General features: G+C 42.3%; 1 protein-coding gene across 11 annotated transcripts in view; it reads right to left on the bottom strand.

Moving 5' to 3' along the window:
- st3gal3a (ST3 beta-galactoside alpha-2,3-sialyltransferase 3a) overlaps positions 1-12,691 on the bottom strand; it is a 788,939-nt gene that overhangs the window by 314,019 nt on the left and 462,229 nt on the right. For all 11 annotated transcript variants that reach the window (XR_010975488.1, XM_068036918.1, XM_068036928.1 and 8 more), the window contains one exon: positions 9,445-9,539. Coding sequence is in view for 10 of the 11 variants with exons in the window: in XM_068036918.1 (XP_067893019.1) it covers positions 9,445-9,539 (95 nt within the window). In the remaining variant the exon portion in view is untranslated. The remainder of the gene's footprint in view (positions 1-9,444; positions 9,540-12,691) is intronic.

Genomic DNA, 12,691 nt, shown 5'->3' with positions numbered 1-12,691 from the left:
ATCAGTGAACATTGCCACTTCTGACCTTATGAATTAAGGAAGGTCATTGATGAAGCAGCTAAAGATGGTTGGGCTTAAGACACTACCCTGAGGAACTCCTGCAGCGATGTCCTGGAGCTGATATGACTGACCTCCAACAACCACAACCATTTTCCTTTGCGCTAGGTATACTCCAACCAGCGGTGTTTTCCCTGATTCCCACTGACTCCAGCTTGCTTGGGCTCCTTGATGCTATACTGGGTCAAATGCTGCTTTGATGTCAAGGGCAGTCACTCTCACCTCACCTCTTGGGTTCAGCTTTTTTGTCCATATTTGAACCAAGGCTGTAAAGAGGCTGAAGTCTGGCATCTGTGATGCTGGGGAGTTCAGGAGGAGGACGAGATGGATCATCCACTCGGTACTTCTGGCTGAAGATTGTTGCAAATGCTTCAGCCTTATCTTTTGCACTGATGTGCTGGGCTCCCCCAACATTGAGGATGGAGATATTTGTGGAGCCACCTCCTCCTGTTCGTTGTTTAATTGTCCACCACCATTCTTTGTTCCATTCCTGTTCTGGTCCCCTACCTCACTTCCTTTTCTAGAACACTGATGACTGTACTGGTGTAGTTTCATGCTCTCACCCCAAACAGGAACATTTCATCAACTTTGCTTCCAACTTCCACCCTTCCCTCATCTTCACATGGTCCATCTCTAATTGCTCTGTCTCCATTTCTGGGGACAGGCTATCTAACAATTTTCACTATAAGCTCATTGTCTCCCACAGCTACCTTGACGACACTTCCTCCCACCCAGCTACCTGTCAGGACTCTATTCCAATCACCCAGTTGCTCCATCTCTGTTGCATCTGTTCTGACAATTCCAGCTTCCATATCAATACTTCCAATATGACTTTCTTTTTCTCCCACTGAGGATTCTCTTCCACCATAGTTCACAGGGACTTCAACTGTGTCCATTTCATTTCCTGCACTCTTGCTGTCACCCCATCCCCACCACCCCCACATCCAAAACTACAATAGGGTTCCCTTGTCCTCACCTTCCATTCACGTTCAATGGATCATCCTACCCCATTTCTGCCACCTCCAGCATGATGCCACCACCAAACACATCTTCTCAGGACTTGAACACAAAAATTAAATTTGATATTCCAGTGCAGTACTGAAGGAATGCTGAGGGAGGTGCTGTCTTTCAGGTGAGATGTTAAACAAGGTCGCATTTGAACTCTTGGGTGCACGTTAAAGATCTCGTGCACCACTTCGAAGAAGAGTAGAGGAGTTATCCCTGGTGTCCTGGCCAATATTTATCCCTCAATCAACATCACAAAAACTGATTATCTGATTATCACATTGCTGTTTGCAAGAACTTGCTGTGCATAAATTGGCTGCCACATTAAAGGTCGGCTCGGGTCTGCAAATGAAACGCGACCTGAGCCCGACAGAACCACATCCAACCCGACCTGGCCCAAGTCCTTCCATTTTTTCCCGAGCCCGACCTGACCATCAGTTAATCAACCTTCCGTTTTTCACTTTGTTGCTTATCTGCACAAGCTTAAAATAACTGTAACAAAACCACCCTTCAAGTCCAAAAGGTACATTTACATTGGAGCCACTTACCGGAGGCAGTGACAGGGCATGTCCGACTCAGCCTAACCCGACCCGAGCCCAAATGCCGGACCCGAGCCCAAATGCCGGACCCGGGAGTGCAACCCGAGCCCAACACAAGTCGGCGGGTCCCGTTGGGTTCGGGTCGGGTAGCCGGCCTTTATGACACGTTTCCTATATCACAACAGTGACAACACTTCAAAAGTACTTCATTGGCTGTAAAGCACTTTGGATGCCCTGTGATCATGAAAGGCGCTAGATAAATGCAAGTCTTACTTTTTCCTCTCTCCCCTTTCAGCATTCCACAGGGGCCATTCCCTCCGCGACAATGTGGCATATTGCTCAATCACCCTGAACACACCCTCCCCTTCCCATGCAAGCACAGGAGGTGCAACATCTGCCCTTTTACCTCCTCCCTTCCTACCATCCAGGGCCCCAAACATTCCTTCCAGGTGAACAGTGATTTACTTGTACTTCTTTCAATTTAGCATACTGTATTCGTTGCTCATGCCGCGGTCTTCTCTACATCAGGGAGAGCAAATGCAGATCGGGCGACTGCTTTGTGGAATGTTTCCAATCAGCACACAAGTATGAGCCCGAGCATCCGGTTGTCTGTCATTTTAATTCTCTGCCCCAATCCCACCTTGACTTTTCTGTACTTGCCTTCCTGCACTGGTCCAACAAAACTCAACATAAGCTCGAGGAACAGCACCTCATGTTTCAATTAGGCATTTCACAGTCTTCCGGACTCAACACTGAGTTCAACAATTTCAGATCATTACCTCTGTCTCCATTTTTTTTTCCATATAGCAGCTGATTGTAATGATTGTGCTATTCCCATTTACACCTCCCCTACCTCATCATTTGTTTCTTTTCTTGTTCAATTACCATTTCCTTTTGCATTGCACTGTCATGCCCTTTGTCATTTAATTTCTCCTGCTTTCCACATCACAGACCTTCCCTTTTGTTCACCCCCACCACCCCTTTCCATGCCACTGTACTTAATTAAAATCAGATACATCGCAAACACGTCAGTTCTGATGTAAGATCATTGACCTGAAACATTAACTATGTTTTTCTCTCCACAGATGCTGCCTGACCTGCAGAGTATATCCAGCATTTTCTGTTTTTATTTCACATTTCCAGCATTTTGCATTTGTCCATTGAAAATGCTGTCCTATGCGTAGGATGTTAACGCTTCCAACAAGAGCAAGGATTCCTCTCAATTTTTGGACACCATTCTTCCCTTCAGCTAATACTGCAAGAATGATCATTTATCTTATTGCTACTTGTGGGACGTTGCTAAAGTAAAATAGCAGCCACAATCACCCTCTATTCTAGGATCTTTATGGAGAGAAAAAGATAGCCCACTTTTTTTAAAATGACAAACTAGCGCCTTAAACCCCTCTTCACTCCACACCCACCCCAACCTCATGTCAAACAATTTCAAAATTGCAATTTTGACTGCAAAAGCCCTCATCTATACCATAGTCATCTTACGATAGGCTCACGGTGAGGAAGAAAGCTGTAGACGGCAGGAAGATATCAATGGTGGACAGAAAAGCAGCAATTGGAATTTAATACAAATGTGCAGTAATGCATTTGGGGAAGACAAACAAGGCAAGGGAATATACAACAAATGGTAGGATGCACAGAAGTGTAGATGAACAGAGGGACCCTGAAGTGAATGTTCCCAGATCATTGAAGGTAGCAAGACAAGTAGATAAGGTGGCCAAGAAGCATACGGGATACTTGCCTTTTTTAACCGAGGCACAGAATATATAAAAACAGGGAGGTTATGCTAGAACCGAATCAAGCACAAGCTAAAGAACTGCGTACAGTTCTGGTCACTGCATTACAGGAAGGATATGATCGCACTAGAGAGGGTACAGAGATTTATGAGGATGTTGCCAGGAATGGAGAATTTTAACTACAAGGAAAGATTGGATAGGCTAGGGCTGTTTTCTTTGGAACAGAGGAGGCTAAGGGGTGAACTAATTGAGATGTATAAAATTACGATGGGCCTAGATAGAGCAGATAGGAACATCCTATTTCCATTAGCAGAGAGTTTAATAGCCAGGGGCTATAGATGTTGGCATGATTCTTAATAAATACGCTGCATCTGTCTTCACAAAAGAGGGGGGACGATGCAGATATTGTGGTTAAGGAGGAAGAGTGTGAAGTAATGGATGTGATAGACATAGGGAGAGAGGAAGTATTAATGGGATTAGCATCCTTGAAAGTTGATAGATCACCAGGACCGGATGAAATGTATCTTAGGCTGCTAAAAGAAGCAAGAGAGGAAATAGCAGAGGGTCTGACCATCATTTTCCAGTCCTCACTGGATACAGGTGTGGTGCTGGAGAATTGGAGAACTGCTAACATTGTACACCTGTTTAAAAAGGGAGCGAGGGATAGACCGAATAATTACAGGCCAGTCAGTCTAACCTCAGTAGTGGGAAAATTATTGGAATCTATTCTGAGAGACAGGATAAACTGTCACTTAGAAAGGCACAGGTTAATCAAGGATAGTCAGCATGGATTTGTTAAGGGAAGATCTTGTCTGACCAACTTGATCACATTTTTTGAAGTAACGAGTAAGATAGATGAGGGTAGGGTTGATGTGGTCTACATGGATTTTAGCAAGACTTTTCACAAAGTCCCACATGGCAAACTAGTTAAAACAAAATCCCATGGGATCCAGGGAAATGCAGCAAGGTGGATACAAAATTGCCTCAGTGGCAGGAAGCAAAGGGTAATTGTTGACGAGTGTTTTGCGACTGGAAGGCTGTTTCCAGTGGCATTCCGCAGGGCTCAGTACTGCGTCCCCTGCTTCTTGTGGTGTATATTAACGATTTGGATGTAAATGTAGGGAGCATGATCAAGAAGTCTGCAGATGACACAAAAATTGGCCGTGTGGTAGATAGCGAGGAGGATTGTTGCAGACTACAGGAAGATATTGATGGTCTCGTCAGGCGGGCAGAAAAGTGGCAAATGGAATTCAACCTTGAGAAGTGTGAGCTGATGCATTTGGGGAGGTCAAACAAGGCAAAGGAATACACGATTAATGGGAAAATACTGAGAGGTGCAGAGGAAGTAAAGGACCTTGGAGTGAATGCCTACAGATCCCTGAAGGTAGCAAGACAGGTCGATAAGGTGATTAAGGCGGCATATGGAATCCTTTCCTTTATTAGCCAAAGTATAGAATGTAAGAGCAGGGAGGTTATGCTGGAAATAAAAACAAGAAATGCTGGAAATACTCAGCAGGTCTGGCAGCATCTGTGGAGTGAGAAGCAGAGTTAACATTTCAGGTCAGTGACCCTTCTTCAGAACTGACAAATATTAGAAATGTAAAAGATTTTAAGCAAGTAAAGCGGGGGCGGGGCAAGAGATAACAAAAGAGGTGTTGATAGGACAAGGTCACAGAGAATAACTGACCAGAAGATCATGGAGCAAAGGCAAATGGTATGTTAATGGTGTGTTGAAAGATAAAGCGTTAGTACAGAGAGGGTGTGAATTGATTGTAAGGCACAAAGCATTCCAAGCACAAACATTAAAAAAAAAATGTAAAAAAACAGAAACAGTAGGTAGGCACAGTCGAAACAAACTAAACACACGAAAAAACCTAAAATAAAATAATCAAATAAAAAAGAAAAAAAGGAAAAATAATTAAACATAAAAAGGGGGGTGGGGGGGGGGGTCCGTCATTTTCTGAAATTATTGAATTCAATGTTCAGTCCGGCAGGCTGTAGGACGCCTAATCAGTAAATGAGATACTGTTCCTTCGAGCTTGCATCGATGTTTGCTGGAACACTGCAGCAATCCCAGGACAGAGATGAGAGCAGGGGGAGGTTATGCTGGAACTGTTTAACTCATTGATTAAGCCACAATTTGAGTACTGTGTGCAGTTCTAGTCACCTCATTACAGAAAGGATGCAATTGCACTAGAGAGGGTACAAAGGAGATTTACGAGGATGTTGCTAGGACTGGAAAAATGCAGCTATGAGGAAAGATTGGATTGGCTGGGGTTGTTCTCCTTGGAACAGAGAAGGCTGAGGGGACAGCTGATTGAAATGTACAAAATGTTGAGGGGCCTGGATAGTGTGGAGGTGAAGGGTCTATTCACCTTAGCACAGATGTCAGTGACTAGGGGGCATAGATTTAAAGTGATGGGTAGAAAAATTAGAGGGGAGATGAGGAAAAACATTTTCACCCATAGGGTGGTGGGGGTCTGAAATTCACTGCCTGAAAGGGTAGTTGAGGCATAAACTCTCAGCTCATTCAAAAAGAGTCTGGATGTGCACCTCAAGTGCCGTAATCTGCAGGGCCACAGACCAAATACTGGAAGGTGGGATTAGAATAGCTGGATTGTTTTCTGGCTGGCACAGACACGATGGGCCAAGTGGCCTCTTTCTGTGCTTTAAACTTTCTATGATTTTTCTATGATTTAAAGTAATTGTAGAAGGATTAGAGGGGAGTTGAGGAGTAACATGTTTTGCTAGAGGATGGTGGGGTCCAGATTCACTGCCTGAAACGGTACAGACAGAAACCTGTTCACATTTTAAAAAACGCTTAGATATGCACTTGATGTGCCAGAACCTACAGGGCGATGGACCAAGAGCTTGAAGCTGGGATTAGGCCAGATAGCTCCTTTTCGCCTGGCACAGACACGATGGGATGAAAGAAACATTTACGGCATGGAAGGAGGTCAATGTTTGTGTTCTCCTGGCTGTCCTCCCATCATCCACCCTCCATAAACTCCAGCTCATCCAAAGCTCTGCTGCTCATAAACTAAAGGGCACCAATTCCTGTTTAACCATCAGTCCTGTACTTACTGACCTACACTAGCTTCAGTCCCCCAATGCCTCCAATTTAAAAACCGCATCATTGTGTTCAAACATCTTCATGGCCTTGTCCGTTCCTATCTGTAACTTTTTTCAGTTCTCTGACTCCAGCTTCTTGTGCATCCTCCAATCCCTTTCAGCCATCATTAACAGCTGTGCCTTCAGCTGTCCAGGCCCCAAGCTCTGAAATTTCCTCCCTAATCTCTCTGCCTCCTTTAAAACTCCCCTTAAAACCTCTCTTTGACTCAGTTTTTCACCACACTTAGCAATATTTCCTCCCCTTTGGGTTGCTGTCAAATTTATGTCTGAAGTCTTCTTAAGTTAAAAACAGCTCCATAACTTCTTGTCAACATTAAGATAATAGCAGTATAACAAATGCCCTTGAGACTAATACTAAAAATTCTCATTGTACACTGTAAATAAAAAAAACTAGGAAATGTTATTGCAAATTCTACAGACAAAACATGATTAAGAGCAATCAGTAGTTGGAAAGCAGTGGGAAATAAATAAATCAATGCAAGGTATTCATCTTATGTTTGAAAAGAATGGAAGAGGAGAATGGTAGATTGACTAGGTAATTAAGACAAGGGCCACTTGCTGTGTTTATTCTTCTGGCAGTAAGTGAGCATATCATAATATAAAGATAGGATGATGAAGTAAGAACTGAAAATGGCATTATAATTAACATGCTTCTAACAAGATATCCTACAACTGATGCAAAAAAAATGTTACCTAATGGCAACTATGGTGTACACAAAAGGTGTGAGCAAACGAGTAAAATGGCACTGCAAAACAACAATGGCTTTTCAATCAAAGAATCAAATTTTTCAGAAGCTGAATGAGAAAAGGGTCTTTGGCTCAGCAAAGCTATTCTTTCCAACAGACTACACATAACTTGCAGAATCATGAGCTCTTGCCAACTTATTACATCTTCTGAGGGCGATAGCTAGCCACAAGTAGAATTTTCAACAGTAAGCCCTGGTGTATCAAGCCAGCGTTATTATTCACTCATAGCTTGTTGCATTCTATAAATAAAATACATTCAATAAAATACAAGTACAAAACTTCAGCAAAAATAAATTGGCATGTCTGCAACTCTTTCTGCAAACAATGCTTTGGACAAGTGAAAATCTACTACTCTATTATGATATGAATACTATTCAAATGCCTTATATTAGCATGGTCACTAGGGAAGGGGAACAGTAAAGCCAAAGTAATGATTAGGACAGAAGGAATATTAAAAATATCAACCCATGCTGCTATGTTACAGGGATGCAGTTTACTATACTTCTTACTTCCATAACACTCACTACAATATTATGCATACAAAATAAGCATTGTTATGCCCAGTAAAATCGTAGCATATTCCTAACTTTTAAGATATGAACTTTATTCAATGTGGACTCTTTGAAATTGACTTTTCCTTTAAAAAGTGGACAATGTGCTGCAAAGATGGCCATTGAAGGTCAGATGATCTGGCCTCACGGTCACGAAAGGACAAAAGGATACATTCCAGACAGAGGTGTCAACTACACCCATCCTGAAACCATCAAAAGACACTCCTAAATTGAATGGGTTTCTTCTCAGGCAAAGAAGGTCTTACCCCTCCCCGCCCCTCAGGATGAATGTCTTACAACAAAACTAGGATGAACATGTGTGTAGCAGCCATATCATAGCAGAATAGTACCTATCCAGTCATCAATAGATAGCCATGAAATCCACACCCTGATCCATTGTGGTCACACGAGGGGAGAAGGCCATGCGTCTCTGAACAGAAACTCTAATGTGATGGGTTTTTAAACTTAAAAGATAGCCCTCTGGAAAGAAAGGGGAGATCAAGCCAACGTCACAGAAAGCAGTCCAGTCAAAGGCTGTGAGATCGGATCAGCACAAAGAAGAAGCCTGCTGCTAATTCTACACTTCAGCTTGCTGCAGCAGAGAAGTGAAAGTGACCACCACCTCCAATCAGAAGTTTTAATCACCACAAAATCTACAACATCTCAACAAGTTCAAGACTGCAAAGATCCGGGCCTGCACCTTTAAAAGAGACTGTCCTCCTGAGAAAATACAACAGGTTTACAGTTAGCCATGAACACCCACCTCACTTTAAACCACTTACCCTTTTCCTCTCTATCTATCTATTCTTGTGTATGCGCTTGAGTGAATGTGTGCATCAGTGAGGTCACGACGATTTCGGGAATTGTATAAAAATTAACTATTTTTAAAAAACTTACGAAAAAACCTGTCATTTGACTATTTATTTGACCCTAACAAACAGTCAGGGACGAACTCATCATTTTAAACAAAACACGATTGCGTTAAGTTGGGAGGTAAACAGTGGGAACCACCCACACCCCTTACCACCTGTTCATAAAGTATACAACACACTGAATTATATGGATAAAACCATGCAACTGAATTTAACACTCTAATTATAATTCATTACAGTCTATACTGCTCAGCAACTGGAAACTGATTTGCACCCCACTTCTTTGCGCTTATAGTGCTATGTTGCCTCTGGTGCCAAAAGTACCAACTGAAGCAATCTTAAATGTAAATCCAAGATTTGCCAATGAAATTCGCCTTGGGTGGGGCCTTTCTTGGATTCCACCGATGAAAACTAATCGCTGGCAGCAAAGCTAACTGATTCCTGGAAACATTATTTGCTAGTAGGCTCCCTATTTTGGGTCTGGCTGCAAGTGACCAAACCTCTTGGCCTCTATTTTCACAAAGCACTTTTATTATTGGTAGCTTGCATAAATGGGACTTGTTTTTATTTTACATGATTTTATGCAGGGTAAATCTAAATTAAAATAACTTTAGTTAGTTGTGTGACAGGAAGATCTATGCAAGAATGCCTTTGTTCTGTTGATTTCAAAAGTGGATGGTGAGGGAGAAGGAAACACAAAAAAAATAGGTCAAACTCCTCCCCATTATTCACACAAAATCCCTATGTCACAGAATTCAAATTCAGGTTTCCAAACCTTTTGTTGCAACAGTACCTTGCCCTTTGATTCCAAATGGAGGAACAAAGTCTTTGAGTTTTGACCATCGCTTAAAGGTGCTATCAAGAAACATTGGTGCTGGTTTTGAGAATCTGAAACAGAAGAAAAAAGTCAAATGTGCAACAATGATTAAATACTTTCTGATGTGTTCGTTGTATTATTGCAGCATTGTTTTTATGCTAAAATGATTTGTAATGCTACAGCTCTTTTAATGCACTCCAGTCTCAGTGCTGACCCCACCACAAAAAGGTTTTAAAAAAAGGTTTTAAAAACAAAATACATAATTAATACTAATGGCTGAATCAAACTAGAGTTTAAAATTGTCTGCTGTATTTAGTATAAAACAACATTGTAATACTTCAAAAGCAATTAACCGGTTATGAAGAACTTTGGGATGTTTTGAGAACATAAGGTGACATATAAATGCATGTTTTTTCTTTATAATAAAAGCAAAATACTGCGGATGCTGAAAATCTGAAATAAAAACAAGAAATGCTGGAAATACTCAGCATGTCTGGCAGCATCTGTGGAGAGAGAAGCAGAGTTAACGTTTCAGGTCAGTGACCCTTCTTCAGAACTAGCAGATATTAGAAATGTAAAAGGTTATAAGCAAGTAAAGCGGGGGTGGGGCAAGAGATAAAGGAGGTGTAAATAGGACAAGGTCACAGAATAGCTGACTGACCAGAAGGTCGTGGAGCAAAGGCAGACAATGTGTTAATGGTGTGTTGAAAGACAAAGCATTAGTACAGATCGGGTGTTAATGGACTGAAAATTGAATAGCCGCAAGTACAAACATGAAAAAAATCAGTGGATAAGCAAACTGAACAAACTATGAAATAAAATAAAACAAAAAAAAATTAAAAAAAGGAAAAAGAAAAAAACTAAAAATAAAAGTAAAATGGGGGGCCCGTCATGCTCTGAAATTATTGAACTCATTGTTCAGTCCGGCAGGCTGTAGTGTGCCTAATCGGTAAATGAGATTCTGTTCCTCGAGCTTGCATTGATGTTCACTGGAACACTGCAGCAATCCCAGGACAGAGATGTGAGCATGATAGCAGGGGAAAGTGTTGAAATGGCAAGCAACCGGAAGCTCGGGGTCCTGCTTGCGGACTGAGCGGAGGTGTTCCGCAAAGTGGTCACCCAGACTGCGTTTGGTCTCCCCAATGTAGAGAATCACTTTCCACCCCATCAGCCTCCATATCCAAAGGATCATCCTCCACTATTTCTGCCACCTCCAGCGTGATGCCACTAACAAACGCATCTTCCCCTCCCTTCCCTGTCAGCATTCCGAAGGGATCGTTCCCTCCGTGACACCCTGGTCCACTCCTCCACTACCCCCACCACCTCATCCCCTTCCCACGGCACCTTCCCCTGCAATCGCAGGAGGTGTAATTCCTGCCCATTTACCTCCTCTCTCCTCACTATCCCAGGCCCCAAACACTCCTTTCAGGTGAAGCAGCGATTTACTTGTACTTCTTTCAATGTAGCATACTGTATTCGCTGCTCACAGTGTGGTCTCCTCTTCAGTCCGTTAACACCCTATCTGTACTAATGCTTTGTCTTTCAACACACCATTAACACATTGTCTGCCTTTGCTCCACGACCTTCTGGTCAGCTATTTTGTGACCTTGTCCTATTTACACCTTCTCCTTTGGTATCTTTTGCCCCACCCCCGCTTTACTTTCTTATAACCTTTTACATTTCTAATATTTGCTAGTTCTTAAGAATGGTCACTGACCTGAAACGTTAACTATGCTTCTCTCTCCACAGATGCTGCCAGACCTGCTGAGTATTTCCAGCATTTCTTGTTTTTATTTTTTCTTTATAAACTGTTTATGCTTTGATTTCTGATGTAATTTGATTCCCTTAACTCAATTTTAATCTTGTAACACATTACTAATGTTTATGCAACACATTTCCGGTAACTGGATCGAAAACAGATGGGAGTATTGGTGCATTTACACTAGAATGGCAGCATTAGTGCAAACAAATTTCACTTTGCAGTTTCCCTAGAGGGAACAGTCACCCTCTGTTTTGTTCCAGAACCAGGTTGCAACCCATTCCAGACTTACACTACAAATGTTTAGGGCCAGCACACCGAGCATTAATTTAAAGAGAAAGGATTTCATGTAAATACTGTTCAAAAGTTGTCCCATTGCAAACCAGAGAACTTTAGTTCCAAAAAATGATGTGAAAGATATAACACATTGTTTTCCAGTAAATCAGCTGGTTATCTAGACAACATTTGTTTCATTTTATTGGGGGCTCGAAAATTGTTGTGTTTCATTTCCACAGGAGTTCACTACAAGGCTAGCTCAGTAGCACTGGCAACAGAGCCTCTGTTTCCCAACCAGAGTTGTCCTTGCAGAAGAGGGAGTTACTTGAGCGTGTTTGTCCTTTTTTATGGGCAGCAACCAGACACCTCGATTAGACGCTGGAACCCGACAATAACATAGGGCCTGAAATTAAGATTGCAGATTTTAAAGAGGCATGTGCCACATTCTGCTACAATGGTGCTTGAAGATAACATACAAACTTACGAATTAGGGGCAAGAGTAGGCCACGGCCCCTCGCGCCTGCTCCACTATTCAACAAGATCATGGCTGATCTGATTGTAACCTCAACTCCACATTCCTGCCTACCCCCATTAACCTTTCACCCCCTTGCTTATCAGGAATCTATCTACCTCTGCCTTAAAAATATTAAAATACTCTGTTTCCACTGCCTTTTGAGGAAGAGAGCTCCAAAGAGTTCCTCTGAGAGAAATAAATTCTCATCATCTCTGTAACAATGCAAAAGCACAAGATTGAACCACATGCATACACTTGGGAGAGCGCCAGCCTGCACTCAGAGGTGACTAAGGTGACATAACCTGTGCAACTGCACAGGACATGAGCCAATCTGGAGTCTTAAGCAGATCTGGTGAAAGGACACCTTATCCCCATAGCAATATAGCAAGTTACCGAGCACAATCAGGCACCATTAACTGAAAGCGAACAAAAGTGAACACAATCACATCTCAGACATTCACAGCAACTTTATTTCTGCAGAAAACTGCACCCCAATAGTCTAATGAGGAAAGCACTAGCTAGTGCTAACGCTAAATCAAATAGACCAAAGAGCTCCAGATTAAATTCCCACCATGTGCTGAGTTAGCTGATCTCAGCCAGAGCAGCAACTGGGGTGCTACAACTGGCCTGGTCAACACTGGGCTACTGAAGCAATATTACCCATGATTTCCAAA

This window comes from Heterodontus francisci, chromosome 8 (assembly GCF_036365525.1).
Source record: "Heterodontus francisci isolate sHetFra1 chromosome 8, sHetFra1.hap1, whole genome shotgun sequence".
NCBI classification, from domain to species: domain Eukaryota; kingdom Metazoa; phylum Chordata; class Chondrichthyes; order Heterodontiformes; family Heterodontidae; genus Heterodontus; species Heterodontus francisci.
The sequence above is the reverse complement of the archived record's forward strand: the minus strand, read 5'-3'. Positions and strand labels throughout refer to the sequence as shown.